Genomic DNA, 24684 nt, shown 5'->3' on the forward strand with positions numbered 1-24684 from the left:
AAGTCTCAGGAAAACCAAGTGCTCACTGACTCCTTTGATTATATTCTACACTTCACTAAGCAGAAAGCATTGACTATGAAGAGATAGAAATATAGATTCTTTCCTTTTAATAACTTGCTAAAGTAAAAAGTTACCTTTCAGCTTTCAGACATCCCCACAAGAGCATATTAAAGATTCTTGGGACTGTTACTTAATCAATCTTTTTATTTTCTGAAAAAGTGCCCCAAAAAATTCAAATTGATGCTCATATTTCAGATTAATTAAATACTTAATTTACTTAGAAGCTTTCGTAGGAGAGATGCCTCCCTCCCAGTAAAAACACTTTTATATCAGATGAATCACAACTGATTTATTTCTGACTAATTTAGGTCAAGATCTGGATCTAGGATTTTCAGTCTGCGTCTTTCTCACTATTCCTACCTGGATTTAGACAGCTGACGTAGTCCAGTTCCTAAACTTTTTATTTAACACCTTTCACTATCACTGGTGAATACTCAATGCCTGGATCAACAGACTAATTACCTTGTGTCTCAATGATATTTTTTTTCCCTCCTTGAAATCATATTTGGCAGTCTTGTAGAAGTTTAGACCTAGATCTTGGGAAGTGAGCCAAGCACGTTGCTGCTGGCATTTCTTTACAGCCAACTTTTGCAGAAGTAAATGACAAGCGTGGTACTTGGATATAGAAGGAGCTTTGATCATGGTCAGAGAAAAGTAATTAAGAAGAAAGAGAGTCCTAGGAAACATGGCCCTCATTCTGAATGGATGTGCATTAGTTGATTACAAATGGCTGCCAGGTGACAGTAAAATGTCTTGAAATGAAAACCTCGTAATTACTGACCCACCAAGGAGTAAGACAGGTGTGTATACTTGGTACAGTTTATGATGGCCACAAACTAGGAGGAACTCAATTATGTTGTTGGCGGTGTCTCTGATTTCTTTCTCTGAAAGAAAAACACACTCCAGGCCCATAAAACTAATTTGGAACTTCAGATCTCTAAAAGCCTTTCCCTCTGAAAGTGAGATAAATGTGTGGAGTATTCTGTAAGTACCCAGCTCTCAGAAATGAGCCTGGTCTGTAGAAATAGCTCTGCTACTATTCTGGGGAAATGATGCTGTGCCAACCATCTGTTACTCCAGAGGGTGAGCAAGGATGGGAAAAGGAGCTGGACCAGGCATGATTTAAAGGAAGGGAAAAAACCAAACACCAAACCATATCCCTTAGATTGCAAGGTATCCCAGGGAAAGGTTGGCTCTGGGTATTTGTATTCATCCTTTAGCACTACGGTATAGATGAAAATGATGGTAAAGAAAAGGTAGAAAACCTGCTTTATGCATCACTATTTAAATCATCATTTTACAGCATCCCTGTTCGATCTCAGTCCTCCTAGTCCTGACTTCCCATAAATTATCAACTATGACTAGTAAATCAGACTCCCTTTTCTTATATTTAGTAGGAAATTAGTAACTTCCTTTAGGATTTTTCCAAATAAAGTCCCAGATTTCCAGCAATTCTACATTCTGGCTGGAAACACATGTACAGTTGGAGAGCCCTGAGTCACTGCAGCGTCTGTGCAGCTGGTGCCATGGCACGGCGAGTGGTGGCCCACGGACAAAGCTCGCCCACGTGATGGGCACGCTACAAGAATGAAATGACCAAGGTTAAACGTAACTGGGTGAAAGGGGTTGTGGATCAGACCTGGCACAAAGAACGCTGATTTACAGCTTATCCTGGGAATATCTTTCCCTGGGGGAAAAAATCAAAGCAAATTTTTAATAGGGTTAGATTTTTAGTAAAGACCTCAAGTGGAGTCAAAACATGACCCAAGCAGACACGTGTCTCTTTGTTGTGTATGTCCCTACCTATAACAATTACAGATCACATCTGCAAGGTAACCGCAACCATTAACACCTGACATTTAAAGAAGAGTTTGCAGCCTTCTCCCTTTTGGCGATGATTCGATTCTTCTCGAACGGGTTGCTCTGTATCACTACTGCTTTTTTTTCCCCCACATAATAACTGAAGAACATTATTAAGCATCCTTTGCAGTAAAACTTTTCTGTTTTCTTTCCTAGAGCCAGTTACTACCCTGATTATAACAGAGCCTGTTGCAGCTGTTGAGCTCTTCCTAGATGGGTCTTGCAAAGCTTTCACAGCTGATATATTTTATGCAGTAACTTAAGCACTGGTAGGAAGGTAAAAATTTAAAAGCAAGTAAATGCATGCAAGATGAGTTTCCGAGATACTTGAGGTTAATCTGAGTTTTGCTGTTAAATACTGCTATTAATAGGAATGGTAATGTTAGCTATGGACATATATATCAGAGCCTGAAAGAGAAAAAAAATCTTTACATTTACTCCCAGGTGTATATGGCACACTATGAGAGTAGGCATTTATGATAGCTGATGAGCTGACACAATGTGGCTTGTTACAATAAGATTTTTGCCACTTTCTGTGCAACACAACAAAGTTGGCTTTTGCTGTTTGATAAATGCACCTGGAAATGCCATTTCTGAGGCTGCCAAGTGCCCACGCATTTCCCTCTGCTTTTCCAAGACATGTCCCTCCGACTGGTGAACGGAGGGGACACGTGCTCGGGACGCCTCGAAGTCTTTCACAACGGGAGCTGGGCAACCGTCTGCGATGATGGCTGGGACATGAAGGACGCCGCGGTTGTGTGCAGGCAGCTCGGATGCGGAGATGCTGTCTCAGCCAAAACCGATGCCTTTTTTGGGGAAGGCACAGGAGATATTCTCCTGGACGAGGTGATGTGCAGAGGGGACGAGTCCTCCCTGGAGCAGTGCTCTCACAGGGGGCTGGGCACTCACAACTGCTGCCACAAGGAAGACGTGGGTGTTATCTGTGAAGGTAGGCACCTTTTCCATTTTATTTCACGTGAACTAAGTTGCCTAAGCCATGGATACAAGCTGGTATGTGTGAACGGAGGAGCCTGGCGCAAGCCTGGAGCCACTGTGGGAATGGGGACCCTTGGCAGTGGCCATGCAGGAGGAGGGGAGGCCGGTAAGAGCCAGGAAGGATGGCCAGGGGCACCCTGGTCCCAGGAGGGACCAGCCCCCGTGGGCTCCATACATCCCAGGGCCATCCCATCCTTCCAGCAGGGGATTCCTCTACCAGGGAGCAGAGGGGGCAGCGCAGAGCTACAGGCATTCTCTTCCAGAGAGGACCACCAGTAGGTTTTGGCAGACCAACCTGGAATCTGCCTTTGGGACAAAGGCTGTTTGCCTAAAAGCCTCAAAGTACTCATGTCAAACTTGCAGCTTTATAAATGTACTTTATTCTCTTTACGAATTTGTACTCATTTTCAAAGATCTGCATTGTATTTATGTGCCATTTATTGAGGAAAATGAAGAAAATTCCTGTCAGCTGAGGAAATGGTTTTGATCGAGGTTCTGGCACTAGATGAACGTGGCGTATCTGATCCTAGACATCAGCGTAGACTGGCAGGGCACTGCATCTTTGTGGACCCAGGAGGTCCACAATTTTGCTTCTGCCCAGGAGGAAGTGAGATCCTGTAGGGAAGTGATACTTATGCTGTGCTGTCATGTTGTATTATAATGATAAAATGAGTAACAATAGCTGAGAGACTTACATATTCCTGAAGAAGTGATTGAGGTTTCTACCACTCCTCTGAAGAGGTCCATATTTTCACTTTGATTTTTTGTTCTTTTTTCTCCTCCCCTTTTTTCTGGTATCATGCACTAGTTTCAGTTGGTTACTGACAAATAATTACAATGACAATTTGAGAAACAATCTTTGTTTCCAATCTTTGATGAGCTGCATATCAGCTGCAAGCCCCAGGAGAAGCATTTAAAAATAAATCATGTTCAGACTACCAGCCTGCATCCCTCATTCCCTCCATCCTCAGCCCACCACAGTCCGCACACCACAAACCATTTCTCTTCCACTGTATCAAAAGGCTGTATTGCAGAACGAGCCATACCGGCTTAAACATTTCGGTGATTTGCAGAACAAAATGTTTGTTTCCCAACCTTGCCAAGCTGCATGTAATTTATTATAATAAATATCATATTAAAAAATATAATAACCGGCAGCAATACCAATGGCTGGGCAGAAGCACCTGCAGCTTCTCTGAGGTTTCAGAAATCATCACCTCAGTCCCGGTTTTGGGGAGAGCCCTGACTGTGCTGCTGCTTGTGTCACCTTAGAACTGAGAGCATTGGTCTGGTTTTCTTTCCTCTGATGGTTTCTGTTTTTTCTTCCGACAGCCTCTGAGGAATCTACCACACCTGAAGTAACAGGTCTGGAGTACTTCGGTGCTCGTTTATCTCAGGTTTAGTCAAACACAGTTTATCCCGCAGCAGAGTGCTGATTCCCCTGGACTTCAGCAGCTCTGAGCCAAAATCCATGTTCTCTTGGAGGTGAGAGATCCCTCACCCCATCATTAGCCCCAGAGAATTCAAGGCACTGGGGTGAACACAAACTGATCTTAGAGGTCTTTTCCAGCCTAAATGATTCTATGGTTCCTGGTGGGATGGGTGGATCGAGCTGTCCTGCCGCACTGAGCTCTTTTGCAGAGATGCAGCCAGCCACACACGGCTCCCATCCACCCTCAGAGGCGGTGGCGATACCGCAAGCTGCTTTGCACAAACACCAAACTATGGTGTAAACTGCTGTAGTGTAGTTGGATTGGGGATCTCGTTACATCAGGTCTAATTACACCTAAATGGTAACATTGCTTTGCTTTGTCAACCTATGTTTTGCTCACTCAGTATTGGAAAAATTCCTGAAGCGTTGTTTTTATTCTCTCTTTGACAGTCCCGAAGTCCACGACAGCTGGAGCACCAGGTATTTATGTCTGGTCACTCACTGAACCGTGGTGAGCAGAGCTGCTGTCAGACCTTGAAGGACAGTGGGACCCCCAGCTCACACAGCACTCCTGCAGTCAGTCAAGGAACTAACTGCCAGGCACTCACATTTTCCATCTTAATTCAGGATTTAGCAGACTACCCGCCTTCCTGGCAAGGCAATCTGGCTGCCAGAGCCAGGCCCTCCCCAGCTGCATTATTTTTTTTCCTGCCAAAGCTCAGGGTCTCGCTGTAGGTTCTCCAGAGGTGATGCACTGCAACGTGCTGCTCACAGCCGTGCGTGCTCACAGCCATATGCAGTGACACTCAGGCTATGCTCAGCTGTGCAGCCATGTGTTTCCTAGTTACTCACGTGGCTTCATGCGCTACTGCAAGTGGCCGAGGCTTCTGCTATGGTTCTCGGGGCAAAAATATATTTAAAACATAGACAATATTTAATTTCATCTGTTCTTTCTCACAGTGACAACCTCTCCCACTCCTGAACCAACAGACGTTACCACTTGTAAGTAATAGCGTTACTCTGGCTTACATGCTTAGTTGTCTGCCCAAGTTCTGATCAGGTACCTGTGTGTATAATCTCATAGATTTAACCACTAGCCTCAGGGATAATCCCAATCACCTCTCCCTTGGCTTCCATAAAGGAGGGAAAGGGACTTGGTATCGGTACAGGAGAAACACTTCAACTGATGAAAGCACTGGGGAAGGGAAAACCACTGGGGCTGACACACTGCACCGGTATAAATTCAGATTTGCACTCCATCATTCCACTTGGAGGAAGCCAGCCTTCCTGCACTTCCCCATCGTTGCACAGCCCAGGCTGTGCTTCCCACGGGAACAGCCACGCTCAGCACCCACCGGGGTGGCAGCACACACCGGTGCAGCGCACAGCACCACGGTGGGCACCACATGTCAGAAACAAAACTTTTATCTTGTTATCCCCCCGCACCCAAACCAACGTTAGCGAACACCCCGCAGGTTTCCAGAGCCCGTCACGTGGCAGCTCAAAGCCTGTCGGCACCAGGGCAGAGGCTCCACACAGGGATGGTTCCCTCCCACGGAGGCTGCTCATGCTCCGGGCAGGCTTGGCACACCCTGCCCCAGCGTGCAGCATCCCTCGGGTGCTGTGGCTGGTCCCTGCTCGGGGGACGCCTGCAGGGCTCCTCTGGGCCGGGTACCACACACCTCCACACGGGTGGGACGGCAGCTGACCTGCAGCTTTGGCTGCTCTCCTGCCTCGCACCAGCCCCTGCAGAACACAGGGCACCTGAGGCAGCAGGAGTGCATGACTTCAGCTTTGGTAGAACCGGTCTAATGCTTGGTCCTGGGAGTAAACAGATTCCCTCCCCGTTACCACTCCTTGCTCTGCCCACACGGTAACGGGCACTTACTGAAGCCAGGCTTTTCCTTTCTCTGACAGTGCCAACTGAGTCCACGACAGCTGAAAACGCAGGTATTCATTTCTGGCCATTTCTTGAATGGTCCCGAGCAGTTTACAGTTTTCCATGCGAGTCATAGATGTAGTTAAAACATGGACAATGTGTAATTTCAAATTTCCTCTTTTCACAGTAACAGACTCATGCATTCCACCATTTTCTCCAACTCCTGAAGCAGCAGCCACTACCACTTGTAAGTAACGCAGCATTTACTCTGGTTTACATGCTCGGTACTCTATCAAAGTTGTGATCAGAGGATGTGTTGGCATGGCTCCCTGCCTCCACTGTGTGTGTAACCTCACGGGTCTGGTTTTCAGCTTTGGGGATAATTCCTTTGGCTTCCATAGTCAAGGGATAGGAAATGTTCTGGGTATCCATATGGGAGAAAGACCTGTGCTGATGAAAGCACTAGGGAAGTGGAAACCGCCAGGGCAGACACAGTACGTCAATACAAATTTAGGTTTGGGCTCAATCATCCCATTCCAATGAAGCCATCCCTCCCACACCTCCTTAGGGTGTAAACAGATTCCCTCCCCGTTACCACTCCTTGCTCTGCCCACACAGTAACGGGCACTTACTGAAGCTGGGCTTTTCCTTTCTCTGACAGTGCCAACTGAGTCCACGACAGCTGAAAACACAGGTATTCATTTCTGGCCATTTCTTGAATGGTCCCGAGCAGTTTACTGCATGTGAGTCATCAGTGTATTTAAAACACAGACAATATTAATGTCATATTTTCTCATAGTAACAGACTCACCTGCTCTACCTGTTTCTCCAACTCCTGAAGCAGCAGCCACTACCACTTGTAAGTAACGCAGCATTTACTCTGGTTTACATCCTCTGTTCTCTATCAAAGTTGTGATCAGAGGATGTGTTGGCATGGCTCCCTGCCTCCACTGTGTGTGTAACCTCACGGGTCTAGTATTCAGCTTTGGGGATAATTTCTTTGGCTTCCATAGTCAAGGGATAGGAAATGTTCTGGGTATCCATATGGGAGCAATACCTGCACTGATAAAAGCACTAGGGAAGGGGAAACCACTGGGGCGGACACAGTACACCAGTATAAATTCAGAGTTGCTCTAGATCAGCTCCCTCCCTGGAAGTTGAGTGGGAATCCTTCTGACATATTCAGTAGTATTTGGTTTGAACCTTAGTTTTTCTACAAAGGGATTTCTGTTTTGGAAATTTGAATTGCAAGTTCTGCATTTGTTGCAAGTTTTAATTACCGAAAATATCCCTCCTCAGATGCTACGACAGCAGGCTAAGGTTTTCTTTTAGTGTCTGGCCCCACCAGCTGCACACTGGTAAAGGGCACTCAGCTGCCTCATTAAAACATACATACTTGTGTTGACAACATATAGGGAAACTGAACTTCATAGGCAAAGCATGTAGGCTATCTGCCTACACAAAGGAATAAACAGAATTAAATCTTGTTCCCATTAATATTAATAACGTGTCATCTTTAGTATCCAAGCCCTTACATTTTTCTTAGTAAGAGCCCTTTGTCCATGTCAACTCTATTCCTCAAAACTGTTGCTGCTAACATTTCCTAGTCTTAATGGATTCAGCTGATTACAATGTATACTAATTGATTACATAAAAGCACACATTTTCCTCATTCAGTCTTTCTTTCTTTTTGTGTGTTCATTTTGTTTGTGTTTTTTTTATTTCTGTTTGGGGCTTTTTCTTTTTTTTTTGCATTAAAAGTCCATCAAAAACCAGACCCAGCACCGATAAGCCCAGGTAAGGTATTCGCCTTCTTTCTTTTTAATGCCTTCCCTTCCCCAGCGCTGGCAGTGAGCGATGGGAGCGGGGGAAGCCTGGCAGTTTACTGGCAGAGGGTATCTGAGTGCAGAAGAAAGGGGGAAGCAGGAGAAGCCGGGAGCAGGCAGATAACTTGGGGATGCCACAGGTTACCCAGGGACCACATGCCACTGCTACAGGAGCTGGCAGCTGAACCACCCTCGGTAGTAAGCATCAAGGGGATGAGCTGGCCTACATCTGCACCACTTACGGAGAAAATACATTTAAAACATCCCCCCATAGCCTGCCAGGCTGCCGGCCAGTCAGTGCCTGCGTGCTCTGGCCTGACAGTGCTAACGTGTGTAACCTTGGGGTTAGCTGTAGGAGAGGGTGTTAATGCGATTTTAATGGTCCATCATCAAAGAAAGAGAAATTCATTCTCTCTCCACTTATCTGCTATTTCCAGGTACAGGAGCAAGGCCCACGTTTGCATTTGCAAAGCCTATTAGCATTTAATACATACTGCATTTTACTCTATGCTTACATATGGGTTATTAACATTACATTTCTTATTTTACAGAAGACCTTACTTATCTGCCTAAATATGTGCGGGTGACGTTACTAAGATACTTAATTGGCCTGTGCCATCCAAGGAGGCCTGGGATGCAAAGTATAAAATTACAAGGGTAAATATTTATTCATGTACATGTAGTATCACACCCAAACACAGTTTTACATTGGGCTCTTACAGCCTTCAAACGCTCAGGTACAACATGATTTGACTAATCACTCACACCCACACTACCAATTACTAACCATGGCAAAACTTTGCAAAACTCTGTTCCTGCAGCATTCTTAGTGCCTGTCTATTGATGCAGACATACCTGGAGTCAGTCTTGCTGGAGTTACTGGTCTATGACACCAGAAGGTGCTGGGAGGGTTTCAAAGACGCATCAGAGGGGCTGGGATGCTAGTGTTATCTTGGCTGTCCAAGGGAATCCTTCATGGACAGCTCAAAGCTTCCATAAAACAAAGTCCTGCTTTCTTTGCTGGCTGTCCTTCATTTTAATTAAGCACAAACAATACCAGAGTCTCCAGTAAAATTCCACTACCTCTGTTTATAATGTGAATTAATATATATTAACAAAGTTAATACACTTGCATCCTCGATTGATTGATTGATATATGAGTTAGGGAAGGGAATTTTCTTAACAGTGACCAGAAGACCGTAGACCAATGCCAGAGGCTACCGTGCAGGGAACAGATACCTGAGCAACCCCTGACACTGACTCCTGTACCGTGTTTCACATGCTGTACAAAGGCTGTGGCACAAGAAGGCTGGTAGAAACATACAGGTTTGAAATTATCATGTGCCAGGATGTTACCAAAATCATTTATGAAAAAAAAAGTAAGCCCAAAGTATTTTTAAAGATGATGCCACCCCATGGCTTTGTGAATGCCAAGATGTGGGAAGTTGACATGGAACATCCACAGCATAGACAAAGGTTGTATTAACACCACAACAAAACTATGTTCCTAAAAGTTAATTATTCTAAATTATATGATATTATCAACCTTTCCCACTTCACACACTACCCCACCTCTCTTTCATAACCCTCCCTCGTCTGGTCACGTTGTGTGTGGCTAAATGGGCCCAAAACAAAGACTCTGCGAGTGGATTATGTACAGCTGCAATGTATAAAGCAATGGTGGTGTACTCACTCCAACCTACAACAGAGAGCAGGATTCAACAAGCTGTGCACTAGTGTGCTCAGCACCCCGAGGACACTCCCGATGAGCCCTTGCTGGTCAGGTCAGTCAGGCGAGGAAGGGTCAGTCTTCCTCCATGGCTCCTTGAAGTCCTCCATGTGCTCTGCTGCCATTCTTCATGGGGGTTTTTCCCTTTAAGACTTTTCCTCTCCATGTTGGTGTTTTCCCTCTTGAGTCCTTGAGCTACTAACTGAACACACACCAACAGTAATTGATCCATCAGTAATTTCACCTCTTATTTCGCATGGTTCTGCAGACTTGCTCACAATTTGACAATGTCCTCAGCTGGGACAGGCAAGTGGGCCACTTTGGGTGGCCCAGGATCCTCCCAGCACAGACAGCTGAGCCCTGTTACCCCTTAGCTCACCCAACTTTAGCCCAGAGACATTCAGGAAAAGGTTTCAGCCATACTTTGCAGCTCTCATAGGCCATCAAGCCATGACCTCCTCCAATGTAGTGGAAGGATCCGTATCTGGCACCTTCTAGGGCAGAAATACAAATCCTCTTGCCAATCCTCAGCTGCAAATCACACAGGAATGCTGGTGTCCAAACAATACCCAGTGTTAGCCTCTCCATACCACGGAAACTCCGTCTACGTGATTTACTGTCAAGTTTGCCTTTTACAATTCACAACCTTTTTCAAATTCAGTGAGGGCTTCGCACTATGTTCAGCCAACCCAGGATGTGTTTTGCTACCTTCTACAGCACAGAGCTAAATCCATTTACAGCCACCTGTGTGGTCTCTCAAAATCCTCACAACTTTACAACTGTGGCACCTGATCTAGTCAGAAGACAGTAAGGAAAATATATCAACAACCATTTCAAAATAATTCTTCACATGCAACTGACCTCCTATGGACAACAATAAATACATACACCAAAGATACACGGTCTTGAAACACGTTTGATTTACCTGCTTGCAAGAAGCAGCAGGATGTGAAATGAACTAGCTATTAGGATAAGAACACCAGTTCTGTTAGTTGGCTTTTTAGATTTAATTAATTTACCATAATATTCTGCTAGGGGAGAAAAATCGGTATAAATTCTCAGAAGGCATTTCATAAATTATATAAAAAATTTAGAGAAGAATGAAGCATATGATTAAAGGGGTTTTGGTTGGTTTGGAATAGGGAATTGTTTCTTCACAGCTCTTCAGAAATTCTAAGGTTGAAACAAAAAAATAACTTTGGAATGATAACAGGCCTACAAAGTAAGTTTTTCTGACATATTTAAAATTTCATCAGGTGCTTTACTTTTATACATTTACATACATGTGTGATATTTATGTATGTTGTGTTACATATTATACCAACATACATACCTAAATTCCACAGTTGCATCTGTGTTCAGTTCTGTGCTGTGAACAGTGATTAACATCACAGAAATTTCTGAAGGAAAGTTTCTTGTAACCAATGAAACAAATGGGCTTAGTGACCATGCCACAATTTTTGTATGAAAATTATGTGATTTTTTTTTTCCTTTTTCTTTTCTCAGGTGTGTAAGGGACCCAACCTGTAGGAACTACTACCACTATGCACCAGGCACAAGGATTGTCCAGTTCAAGTACAGAGCTCCCCTGTACCCAAGAGTTTGCCTACGGTGCAAAGTATTAGCGTGCAACAGATACAGTTATCCTTTCCAACACTACCAGGGCTACCTGGCAAGAGGCAAAAGAAGTGCAAGTGACACCATCATTGTTATCATCCCCAAATAACTGTCCCAATAATGCTTCTAACCATAACATTACATTGATCACTTATATACATGATCTGTGTATTGCACATCTGCTACTAATTTCTAAAAATACATTATACTAGAGGGGGTATAAATCTGAAGGTATTTTAATCTTAACTGCACTTGTGTTCCTTAATTTCAGATCATTTGGATCTATATTCCAGATCTGTAAAACCTTAGACTTCAGTAAATACTCTCAGTGATAAAAAGTCATCAGAAAAGCTGGCTGATTTTTCTCATCAAGACTTTGTTTCCCTCTCTCAGTTCTTCCAGTTCTCCTCATTGTACCAAATAGCTCAAATCCTGAGCCTTTAAGGATGATGAACCTGCACACGTCAGTGTTGCTTTCTGAGCTCACAAAGAGATACAAATCAAAGGATATCATCCCTTGTAACCAGTAACGTCTGAGCAATTACCTTAAACGGGAACTCAAATTTGGAAAAAATATTGTACACGTGCTCAGATATAAGCTCTGCAATACCTATAAACTATTATAATCTTTCCATATGTCAGGTTTTATCAGTGGAGATCAGAGCTATAAAAAACTGCAGATCTAAATTTACTTCATTATAAGCATTTGCTTCATCCTTTTTCTTTCAATATCTGTTCAAACAGTATCACTATGAGCCAAGAAAGTGTTTCTGCCCTTCAATGTTAAATTGTCCTACTTGGAATGACTTAGTGGGGGGAAAAAAAAAAGGAAATTAATAATTTTCACTTCATAATAGAGAAAAATACCTTGTCGATTGCAGAATTATACAGCAGTACAGCAGTCACCTCAGGGAAAGAGACGTATGAAATTTTGATAATCTGATGAACTTAAAGATGCTTTTCACAGTCAGTCTAAGGCCAACGCTCAGTTTCCATAGGGCAAGTACACGCAGACTACTCAAACGCAGGATGAGATGCCCTGTACTGAAAAAGGATAAGGATGCCCTGTGTCTAGAGGCTGTGCCACACAAGACAAAAAAGATCCACTTTTTCAGCAACTTTTCCTTTTATGCTTCATCCCTTCAAAAATGAACTAGAGTCATTCCAGAATTCAGTTTCTCCGTGAATAACTCAGCCAGCTCTCAAACACCCAAATCATGCAGCTCTGTCACGAAGGCCCCGGCTGTAATCCCTCATCTGACGGTTAAGCCTGGGCGCTGGCTGAGCAAGCTCACTGCCAAAGCCCTCATCCCGCAGGACCACAACGCCCGTCCTCAGGCATAGTATCACCTCATCATAATTAGTCCCTACAAAACTCCATCACACTCATAAAACCCCGCTGCTCTGCTTCTCACAGGTGATGATTTAAAGTGCCCGAAATCACATTTTCCCTGCTGTTGTGCTCCCAGGTGCAGGCAGTGGGAGAAAGCGCCTGTAAATAAGTGTCACAAGAGCAGAATCCTTACTCCTTTGTATCAAAATACACTCTGATTTGTTCTGCAGTTCTGCTACTGTAAAACACCTTCCCTACAGTCATTCTCATCTCATCTTAAAGAAGTATCATGAAGGCTAACCATTTTCTTTTGAGGGAGGAAAGGAAATTCAAAGCGTGCCGTTAGTATTTTGTTATCACCCGATAGCTGAACACATCACACTCTCTGAACACGGGCTTAGCACACTCGATTGGAAAACAGTTTTGAGCACCCAGATTTGTATAGCGTGATGCTGTGGATTGACCCTGGCTGGAGCCTGGGTGCCCATCAAAGCTGCTCCGTCGCTGCCCACCTCAGCTGGGCAGGGGATATAAACTAAAATCTTAAACCGAGATAAAAACTGAATCTTAAAACACCTTCCCCCCCAGCTCAGTTTCACTCCGGATTTCTCTCCGGGGTGGTGAATGGGGCCACGCTCAGCTCATGACCAGCTGCCACTGCCGCTCTCCTTCCCCAGCGTGGGTCCATCCCTGGGCTGCCGGGATTCCTTTTCCCTTTTTTAAAGTCTGCAATTCATTCTATATTACTGGGTTTAGAATTAAACTTTCAGCATGAGGTTTACAGAGTTTTGCTTATCTAACCTCTTTGTTGAGCATGAAATTCATGACCGCAAATGGCACACTAGTCGTTTCAGACTGACAAATCAAAAACCATCAACAGGTTCAAGGATCTGGACCAACTGAGAAATGAGCACAGCAGTTTATGGTAACATGCTTCATTTTGGTTCAATTTCTCTTTCAATGGCAGCATTCCTTACGCGCTCTTCAGAGAGCGTGAAAATTGTTCTGAGCGAGTCTTACCCAGCTTCCCTCGGTTGTAACGAGACTCACCCACAGCTGACTGATCCGTCTGGCAGTCCGGCTGTAACAGATTCAATCTTTTCCTTGCCATCAGTCAGCTGTGGAACAATAAAGGTAAACGAGGAAAAAAATTATTCATAAGCTATTATTAGCTTATTCGCACGGTAAGAGCTTGTAAAAACAGTTTGTGAATAATATCTGAATAAGCTGATTCACTTTCACTTAGCCCATCCTATTGCACATTTCCAGCCTTGAAGCAGAAAGAATATTTTTCCTCTTTAAGAGCCTGATGATCAATGGGCATTTCAAAGTCCAGGAGAATCCACACAAATTAACCCCAAATATCTCATTCCCTCTCCAGCTCAGGTTATCCGAAATAGCACAATGTTATGTATGTAACTTAAAATCATCTCTGCAAGTGATATGGCTGGTGCTTACCCTGGAGTCACAAGAAAAGGGAAAAACTCTAAGATGCTAAGATGTGAAGGTTCCCAAGGGCTCGTTCATAGCACTGTTTTGATAAAGGTGACTGAAGCACAGCTTTGGTACCTTCCACACTCCACACAGTATTCCTTAACCTTTTTGCTGCATGGGTTGGGTCAGCATTTTGAAAAAGCAAGAGGGTTGATAACAGCTTTTCCATTGCAACCTGGTTCACATTGCAAAGGCATCTCGATCCTCTCATAAGCATAGCTGGGTGGCTTTGTAACTTTCAGTGCAATTGCTTTCAACTGCACTGCTCATATAACCACAACTGAGCACTTCATAGGATTCCTTTTACAGGATGAAGGTCAGAGCATCACTTACATCAACATCATCTCTCTCTCTCTCTCTCCTGGTAACTGGCAACATTATCGCCTGTCAAAAGAGCATACAGATTATTGTAAAACAAAATGGAAAACAATTCAACCTTAGAAGTCGTTTACATAAACAATAATATCATTCAAAACACAACCACTGTGGGTGATTCAGATCCATTCTCCAAGCCTGTACATCAGTACCCGTATTCCACAGACCTGAATCAAAACTCTTTGCTCAAGTTTTCATTCTGCTAACTCAAATCTTTTGCTGTTTGTTGACACCTGTATAGCATCTCCACCACCCCAATTTTGGATCACTGACATATGACTTAATCAGAGTGGCAAGACTAAAATTAATTTTATTACCATCTCCTAATATGTGGGGAAATATAACCTAACAGTACTTAGCAAGAATGATTATTGTACATGGACTGCTTTAACAGATCTGTAAATTCCATTGCAGCTGAAACGAAGATGATGCTGTGGTAACCTACCCACCACTTAAATTTGAATCTTCCATAGTGTTCAACACCTTCAGGTCCCTGCGGAGCTTTCCATCAGTTTATCTCCAGTGTTGTATTTTAATTTGCAACAGTAGCAACTCAAACTCTCACTGTACCGAAGACTGTATCTCCGGGGGGGGAGTGGGGGTGGCGGGGGAAGAACAAAAACACTGTTTCTTCATACCCGTGGAAAACGAATATTGTAGCAGGTCCTATCGATCTGAAAAGAGATCTCAGGTCTGCTGATCACTCAGTTAAAAATAATATATAAATTAAGAATCAGATTAAGCTCTTCCTTGGTGCAAAACCATTACCTTTGCTCCACTAACGAAATCAGTGAAATACACTAGTACAAATCTAACATGACAGCACAGCAATGGGTTCAATGAGGTTCATGCCTTGTGAGACCACCAGCAATGGGTTCAATGAGGTTCATGCCTTGTGAGACCACAAGAGTACTTTTCAAACTGACAAGCTGACGGCCTTCTGGAATAAAATGTGCTTTTTGAAGTACAAAAAGCAGCGCTCACTCCTGGTTATAAAGGTAGCGTATGCAGGATCTGACTACGTATTCAGAAAAAGTTATGAATGGCAAAAGATTACAGATTTTCAAACATGACATTTTTTGATGAAGCACATAGGGACCAGGGCTCATTTCTCAAGCCAGGCTACTTGCAAAGCACACTCCAAATCATTGTCAAGCTTTGTTATAACCTGCGTGTCTTCTAACAGTCCGCTCAGTTTCACTCAGCTTTCTTTGTTGGTACTACAGAAAAGATAAACACAGAAGACTTACTCTCCAGGCTAGGTTAAATCCTCACACTGTATGTATTGCCTAGTAAAACAAAAATTATTAAAAGGACAGCCTCTGGTGCAGAAAGCAACAGCACCAGGTTTTTAAATTGCAGCTGCAAAGCTGTTTATAAGACAATTAAGCCTTAGTGCCCCAATCTGACATACTCTTCAGCACAATCTGGCTTTCAATACTCATCAAGATTACCGCAGAGCCAACTCCAATGTAGACTACAAAATATGGAAAAGATGGCTTTAAAAAGCTTGTGTTGTTACTCCCAGTATGCTCATGCTCTAACTTTTATCGAGTCCAAAGCTTCACCTGAGAAAAGCACATTGTACCACGTGCTTTCAGGTGTTAGATCTAAGAAATATTCAGAAATAATCATGCTCTTAATAAGCAATTTTAAAAAAATGAATCAACATCTCTGAACTCTAGCAGCATTTTAAACATATTTCCATTTATTTCAATAGTGAAAGATTCTGCATCCATGTGCTAGAAACTGGACACATCTATAGTGTGAAAAGGATGCAAGTACAAACTGATTACACTCAAAGTATTATAAAGCATAGATTAATTCTCATAATATCTTTCATGATTTCCAGAAAAATAATGAGTTTTACTGAGGCCCTGCTACTACACCATTAGAAGGCACAGTGTCAGAACCTCAAGTTTCTTTTTCACCCAGCTTTGCTTCAGCAATGTCTCCCATCTGTCCAGTTCTAAAGATGACAGCACTGCTGGGCAGAAACTTGGCTGCAGCAATACCAGAGAATTTTTTAATCATAATGCTCTTCTTTTGATTGCTTTATTACAAATTTTTACAACTCTTCAGTACTACAGATTCAGAATTTGCAGTGTGTGTGGGTCAACTCCTCAGACGCAAAGTATCTGAAAAAACACTTATTTCCATTGAAATTACACAGTATTTAAAACTTTACACATCCCACTTTATTTTTTTCTCTACACAGAATCCCCCACGAGAGTACATGCCAAAGAAACCCTGAACCTGCCACCATACAGCTTCTACACTTTCATTTGTGGTTTTAATTTCAATTATTATGGTAGCTGTGATACTAAAATATGACAAACAACAAGCAGGATATGGCTACCAAAAAATCCAGAGCTCATATTAACTACTTCAGGATTTCGAATTTGTGTCAACTTCTGTTCTGATTTGTCACCCAAAGAGGGGAGATGGAAAAAACCCAAACCAACCAACCGAAAAAAAAAAATTAAATCAATAAACCAACAGCCTTGGAAAACAACAATGCTTGGAAATGTATTTCAACTTCTTCTGTAATGAGAAAAACCCCCACACTATCAACCAAGTACTCTATCTAAATCACCAAGTTCAAAAAGAGTGTCTACCTCAGGGTGTTTCTTAGAAAGCATCTAAAAACTAACTTTACTTGTGTAAAGTGACTTGCATAGTAAAAGATAATTTAGGTCCTTTTTTTTAAAAAAAAAAAAAAAAAAAAACACAAACAAACCAAAAAATCTCTCTTGTTTTTTTTACTCACTTTGAAACTGCACCTGACATGAGTTAAGCTAAGGGACAACTGCAAGATGTCTGTCCAAAGCAAATTATCCCCTCTTCAAAATCCACTGATGTGGGTGGCTACCATCAAGACCTGACCATCTTGAAAAGACACCAGTTTTCTTCAAGAAGAAACTATTAGGCAGGCTAGATAAAGATACTGGATTGTACATGCCTATGCTGCTTGTTGAGTCAACACTTGCTTCCCACTAACAGCTTTTGCTCAGTGCATTTTAAGACACAGAATACAACCAACACCTGTGCACATGACTTCGGAATTTACCATCAATTCCCTATACAGGCCAAGTTAAATGGGGGCACCCCAGAACTCAATGAGCAATCAACAGAATCAAGTATGACACCTGACCTTCCACAAAAGAGGAACCTCGAGTCACATTTCTGCCTCCACAAATGACCACAGAACTCATCCCAACAGGTTCAAGTAAGCATGATGCAATAAAGCCATTTATCTGGCCCAAGGCTGGTGACACGCAGCAGATCCTGCCCACCCCCAGCACGTTCCATCTGGCAACGAAGTCCCCTTGAGAGGAGCCACAAATGAAGTACTTACATTTCTTAGGATAACAAAACATGGACAAGTACAAGATTACTAAGTATATGTTCATTTCAGTTGTTCCTGCATGGCTCAATTAGTTTAGGAGGGAAAAAGTATAATGACAGTCTTGTTTTAGGTATCGCTTAAGGAGCCTAGACTCCTAACTTAGGTGCCCACACAGCCAGCAAGGCTTTCAAAGAACCCAGGCTGGGGTTCAATTTAGCCTGCCTCTCTAAACCTGACTCCTTAAACAGTTTAAGTTTGGCAATGCCAGTAACACCTGTCTTCTTACAGATGGAGTAATAAAAGTCTTCACTAGAAGTGCTGTTAAAATAAACCAAAAGCACAAAGAAACTACATTCTATTCTACTGGTAACACATTACATATTAAAAATGAAGACAACAAAAAAATTTAACTGATTACATGCAGGTAAAAAGACAAGCTGTAACTCAGTTTATTTACAGTACTCCATTGTTCAAACTGAAACTGGGAAACTGTGTTTCATACAGCTCTTAGCAGTGCTCTTTAAATAAATAAGCCATAAAGGGCATAGAAAATTCTTAATATTTAGGAAAACACACATTCTTAAATCTCTTATAAAACAACTGTGTACAATAGTGAATATAATTACAGTAAGAAAATGAAACTCAACAACACTGAGGTTCTTTACTCCACATAGAGCTCCATAAATACTAAGCTTTGTAAAGTATAATTGCCCTTAAAGTACTTACATTGAAGTCCTATATCTATATACATCTACCTCTCTCCATTAGAGAACCCTTCGTTAGAATCATAGTGTGCTTGTGCAATTTTGTTTGGCGTGGAGTTCTGAACCAAGTCCATTAAGAGAACCATTTTGTTATCTATGTGTGTCTGAAGAGTCTGGATTTGGCGATCAATATAGTCCATTAGCTTTTTCTCCATCAGCTCCATATTTTTTGAGATGATCTTTTCCAAATAGGAGCAAATAGGCTGTTGTTCTACTCTGTGAAAAGAGCAAATGTAAGAGTAAGTATAACCTATTTCTTAATGACAAGGCCCACGACAGAGATCTGGGCACTTGAACTTTTTAAATGTAACATCTCATTTATTAGACAATAAACTTTGGAATGTATTAGTTTTTATCACAAGCAAAATACCTTGCCTGCCTGACACGTTTTAAACCTCAATTTTTTTAAGAACATGCTAGGGTATGTAATCATCTTCTTTCAACCTTATTTTTTTTCAAAGGCTCCATTATGCATTAGACAGCTCAATTATGTATAACAAAACTCACATAATTCAACAAAATATACAGTTCAAATTCTGTCAGTATGCCAGACTTCATATTCTTCACAGCTGAAGTGTTTCAAGAGTTATACATACTCTGCAATTCTTTATTTTTGCATCTGCATTCTTTAAAAAGACTCTACTTTCCCAGGAGCCAGGCTCTATTAAAACTCTGATTCCTACACAACATTCCTACAGCTCAGTATTTCCACTAATGTTCCTTAGGTATCAAACTGGGTACACTACTACTACTACTACTATGAAGTTTGCACTGTAAATGCCAAAAAATGAGTGAGGACAGGAAAGATCAGTGGGATGAGATACACCAAGTATAGCAGAAAGGTCACAGCACATTGTGTGAAAAAAGACGACATAAGAATTTAGGAGGTAGAAATAATCAAAATGAAAATGTAGTAACAGAAAAGGCAAACTAATTTCACATTAAACTGCAGAAAGATTGTACTTTTTTAAAAATCACAATAGGTGAAATGGAGGCAAAAATGTAACAAAAACAGTTTTTGTAACAAAAATGTAACAAAAACAGTTTTTGTAACAAAAATGTAACAAAAACAGTTTTTGTAACAAAAATGTAACAAAAACAGTTTTTGTAACAAAAATGTAACAAAAACAGTTTTTGTAACAAAAATGTAACAAAAACAGTTTTTGTAACAAAAATGTAACAAAAACAGTTTTTGTAACAAAAATGTAACAAAAACAGTTTTTGTAACAAAAATGTAACAAAAACAGTTTTTGTAACAAAAATGTAACAAAAACAGTTTTTGTAACAAAAATGTAACAAAAACAGTTTTTGTAACAAAAATGTAACAAAAACAGTTTTTGTAACAAAAATGTAACAAAAACAGTTTTTGTAACAAAAATGTAACAAAAACAGTTTTTGTAACAAAAATGTAACAAAAACAGTTTTTGTAACAAAAATGTAACAAAAACAGTTTTTGTAACAAAAATGTAACAAAAACAGTTTTTGTAACAAAAATGTAACAAAAACAGTTTTTGTAACAAAAATGTAACAAAAACAGTTTTTGTAACAAAAATGTAACAAAAACAGTTTTTGTAACAAAAATGTAACAAAAACAGTTTTTGTAACAAAAATGTAACAAAAACAGTTTTTGTAACAAAAATGTAACAAAAACAGTTTAGTAACACCAAATGACTTGATTTCTTCTGAAAAAACTCCTATATATTCAAGCAGCTCACCTGGAAAATTAACTGTAATCATGTTCATCGCCACACAGCCTTCAAAACCACGTATTTTAAGAGTCACTATTATTGTTAACAGGAATAAAACACCCACATTATGTATTTTGTTTATTTTTTAAACTTGTCAATTAAATAGCCAAACAACTATAATAAGTGTACCAAATTTAACTTACCCAACACACTGAATGCCTTCCTCTTTAGTCACTGCATTTTTACCAAAATGCCTATCGCCATCTTTTAACCGAAGATGATTCACCTGACTACATAAGTTTTGAAGAAAAGGAAGAAGCACCTGTGGAACAGCTACATTTGGGGGTTTACTCCCTTGTTCCTGCATATGCAAAGATCCCATGACTTTAAAATCATTTCTGAGGTCAACTGTATTTTGCTGAGCAGCAAGTCTTTCAGAATCAAGAGTATTCCCTCTTTCAGGTACCTGTGAGTTCAGATCATGACTTATTTTTAAGTGTTCATACACTGTTTCACTTGTTAAATGATTTTTAACAGGCACAGGTTCAGCAGCTGATTGGTCTCGTGATGTCTGAATTGCTGCACTGCGCAATCCATCTATTGCATGATCACCTCCAAGGTCTGAATTTTTCCCAAAGATCCAGTTAAATTTGTCTTCAAGAGATAAACTGTTCTGATAGGAAGAAAAAAAAATTATTAACATTTAAGTATCAAAATATACTGAAAATTATACAATAATAAGAGAGACTTTGTAAGTCAGCATTCTACCATTGTGATGCAGATATTTGGGAAGTAGTTCTGAATTATATTATTAAGGAAGAGCACAGGAAAATATTTTCCCTGTACCTACTATGCATTAATTATCTTGTCAGTCTCGAAGTAACAAAACAGCTTTACGACTTCATTTTTACTACGCTATATCCCCAAGTTTATTAAAATCGGATGGATTCAGGATTCTGTGGAAACAGCCCACTTTGCAGGATTAGGATCTAAATCAAATAAATACCCTGTATGAGCATCTTCTCTCTAGTTGAAGGGGACATCCTTTTAACAGCCATAAAGGAGACAAGCCAACCCATCAACCTACACCCCAACCATTACAGGGAACATGCCCACCATCCTTGACAAGTAGTGACAATGGAAACACACAGAAGAGGAGTAGGGTGGCAGTGATATGATGATACCGAGTTCTTAACTCTGGATTTTGTGTATGCACAGCAATTCCTTGAGCACATAATCTTTATTCATTGCACTAATTTAAGAGTGGCAACAGCTAAACCAGGATTAAAATGGCAGAGGGTGTGGGTTAAAAAAAAAACAAACCATCAACAATCTTTCTCACCAAATCAGTTTAGAACATGCTTAAAAGTTACAGAAGGTAAGGTCACAGATCTGTACTATTTATGTTTATGGAAAAGCACAGTAACTTACTTTCTGCTGACATCGAACCATGTCCATGAGCTGCTGAGCACCCGGAGACAACTTAGATCCCATAGATTCCATTATAGTTTGCACTCTGTCTAGATCTATACTTGAGCCTAGTGAAGGAAAATCAGTTGCTAGTTTTGCAGACACTGTTTTCACTTGTACAATTATTTTACTGATGAGTACTCTTTGTTTCTCACCAATGGAGAGCAGCTATTGCAAGAAGGAAAAAAAATACTTTGGTTAGGAAAATTAGTTTCATGTTTTCTTTATATGAATGGGACAATGCATTACTCTTGAGTTTTGGGAAAAACAATATTGAACTCTTTTCCAGGGAAATTAAGCAGATTTCTCCTTGCTATTACTTTTCAGAAAGCTCTTGACTGGAACAGCGGTGCCTGCATGACCTAAAGATGAATCAGGCCTTGATCTTTAAGCACTTAGAGTAGTGGCCACACAGTTTTTCATACGGTTATTTAACTGCATCAGAGTTCACAGTTCCAATTACACAGCAACTATTGAGTATCTGCAGTTTATCTGGTTTATGAAGCTTTTTCCTGTAAGACTGCATTCTCTGTCTCATATAAATATTGTCTTCGTAAAAAGAAATCTGTAATCCAAATTTAAAAGGAGAACTCTGCTTTCAAGACGAAGCACCATCTAACTGATTTTTAAGTGACTATACAAAGCAAAGTGTGTAAAACCAATAATTTGACTAAGAGCAATGCAATTTAGTCGACTAAGTGATTAAAAAGATGAAGAAAAATAGAACAATTCTGTTCAGGTCCCTACCTTAATTCTACAGGAGGCTGCAGGGCATTCGAACTTCAGGTACTTTTTGTATAAAGTAACCTTGTCAGTTTCGCTAGAAAAATAAAATAAATGAGCTGTGACATCACTACATAAAGTACTTTTTTCTTTAGAAATACTCTGTATCAGTAAATATTTTGATAAGAAACATGAGTGACTGGAAAATATTTCTAATGTGGTATAGCAGTTTTAACGCTTATATGCGACTCATACTGAATCTTAGTGGATAGTGTATAAAAATGGCTTTGTGTGTTACTTACATTATCTGCTAGTGAAGCTTTAGAGGTTCAGTACATTATTCATGCATCTTCCCTGAGGCTGCATCAGCTGTTTTTATTCAGCTAATTAAGCAGATGTGCCATGTAATGACTTAAAAACAGAAGAGAACACACCGCCTTAATTCCCCTAAGAAAGCATGGAAGTATTAAAGGGGAAAACAAATCCTTTTTTTGTTTTCTCTCTTCTCCTTAAAAGTGGGTAATGCCTACTTACCAAAGAGACAAGAGATCTTTTGATAAAGATAAGCTAAAAGAGATCTGCTGAAGAGACAAGCACATCCGTCATCCAGAAAGAGCAAACAGCACAGGAAAGCTGCACCTGTCCTAAACTCCTGCTGTGGTCTCACACAACGCAATTTCAAAGCGGCACTTTGTAACTTCATCAAACGTTTCACTAGTAACGGAACGCAGATGGCGGCAGCACGCCTGCAGCCCTCCGGCTCTACCGAGGCGGCGGCACCGGCGCAGGCACGGGGGGCGCGGGGGGCGCAGCGGGGGCCCCAGCCCCGGCGGTGCCCGCTCCCAATGAACCACTTTTGCTCAGACCTCCGAGAAAGCCCCAACCGGGTGGCTGGCGCGGGCGGACACCGGGGCTTTACCGGCCGCGGCACCTCCCGGACACACAGACAAGGAGGCTGCCGGTAAGAGAAGGGCCAGACGCGTTGGCTGGGCACCCAGCAGCGACCCGCCGCCCGCCCCGGGCCCCACTCACCCCGCGGTGCGGGCGGCGCCCAGGCTCTGCCCGCGGCCGGTGCCGCAGTACTCCTCGCCCACGTACACCTCCATGTTGCGGGCCTCGCTCAGGATCCCGACGGAGACCATCTCGGCGGCGCCGCCGGGCCGGCACTCCAGGTGCAGCACGCAGGGCGCCTCGCCGCCCGCCCGCCTCTCCACGACGACGGCCTCGGTGCTGCGGGGGGGAAGCGCCACGGCCGCGTTGCCCCGCCAGGCCCAGGTTCGCTCCCGCCGCCCGCCCGCCCACCCCGGCCCAGCCCGGCGCCCCCTCACGCCGCCCGCTTGGCCGCAGCCGCCCGAGGGGACCCAGGGGGACAGCGCGGCCCTCCCCGGCCGGCGGAGGGTCCCGGCCGCCGCCACCCTCACCTGGCCTCGCCGCCGCCCGCCTCCCGCCGCAGGCAGAGCGCCCGGGCCAGGCCGCCCGGCGGCGCGCAGGGCCAGGAGCACCCCGCCGCCACACAGCACGGCTCGGCCGCCAGCCCCGCCACGGAGCCACTCGCCATCGCTGCGCCGCGGCCGGAACCGAGCGGGGCGGGGGCGGGGCGGGCGGAAGGCGCCTGCACGGGGGCGGCGGGCGGCGGGGCTGCGCATGCGCGGGCGGCGGGAGCGCGGCTGGGGCGGGTCGGTGACCCCCGCCCGGGGCTCGCGTCCCGGGATCGGCCTTGCGGGGTCCCGTCGCCCTCCCGCGGGGAGCGAAGGCTGGGGCGGGGGGAGCGGCGGTGCTGGCGCTGTCCGCCAGGCGTCCGAGCTCACACCCGGCGTGCGGCAGGTGCCAGCGCCGGGCCTGCCCCGGGGAACGCCCGGCCCGCCGAGCCGCCCGCCGACGGTGCACCGCTTAGGAGACAGGCGATAAATAAAAGATGGGATTCATCGCATTTCCAGTAGGATCCCGGCTGCCGGGCAGGGAGCGCTGCGAGGCGGCCGAACGCCCGGGGACGCGGGTGCCGCCTTCCTCGGTGGGTGCCCGGCTGAGGGGCCGTAATTAGGCCGTGCAAACGGGGCAGTGGATCTGAGCGGGCTTTGTACAAGCTAAT

General features: G+C 43.0%; 1 protein-coding gene and 1 long non-coding RNA gene across 3 annotated transcripts; one reads left to right on the forward strand and one right to left on the reverse strand.

Moving 5' to 3' along the window:
- The first annotated feature begins 1474 nt into the window (after positions 1-1474).
- On the forward strand, positions 1475-17309 carry LOC121093872. The gene is made up of 2 exons (XR_005829680.1): positions 1475-15445; positions 15486-17309. It is a non-coding gene; the product is annotated as an uncharacterized LOC121093872 (long non-coding RNA).
- Positions 17310-18375: 1066 nt separating this feature from the next.
- C9H10orf88 (chromosome 9 C10orf88 homolog) lies at positions 18376-24192 on the reverse strand. Of its 2 annotated transcripts, XM_040606790.1 has the most exons (7): positions 24017-24192; positions 23628-23825; positions 22620-22692; positions 22028-22040; positions 21834-21940; positions 20606-21075; positions 18376-18930 (listed from the first exon to the last, which is right to left on the reverse strand). In XM_040606790.1, exons 1-7 carry the CDS (start codon positions 24151-24153, stop codon positions 18702-18704), a joined length of 1227 nt encoding a protein of 408 aa, XP_040462724.1. In that variant the 5' UTR covers positions 24154-24192; the 3' UTR covers positions 18376-18701. The 2 variants fall into 2 exon arrangements, with proteins under 2 accessions (XP_040462724.1, XP_040462723.1); XM_040606789.1 differs by having other exon boundaries at positions 21834-22040.
- Between the last annotated feature and the right edge of the window lie 492 nt (positions 24193-24684).

The sequence above is a fragment of the Falco naumanni genome, chromosome 9, assembly GCF_017639655.2.
Source record: "Falco naumanni isolate bFalNau1 chromosome 9, bFalNau1.pat, whole genome shotgun sequence".
Taxonomy (NCBI): domain Eukaryota; kingdom Metazoa; phylum Chordata; class Aves; order Falconiformes; family Falconidae; genus Falco; species Falco naumanni.

Coding starts and splice junctions, on each gene's coding strand:
- C9H10orf88 (XM_040606789.1), bottom strand. CDS start 24,153: ATGGCGAGTGGCTCCGTGGCGGGGCTGGCGGCCGAGCCGTGCTGTGTG. Junction 23,826..24,016: donor GCGGGCGGCGGCGAGGCCAG/GTGAGGGTGGCG, acceptor TCCCCCCCGCAG/CACCGAGGCCGTCGTCGTGG. Junction 18,931..20,605: donor GAAGGCATTCAGTGTGTTGG/GTAAGTTAAATT, acceptor CTCTTTTCACAG/AGTAGAACAACAGCCTATTT.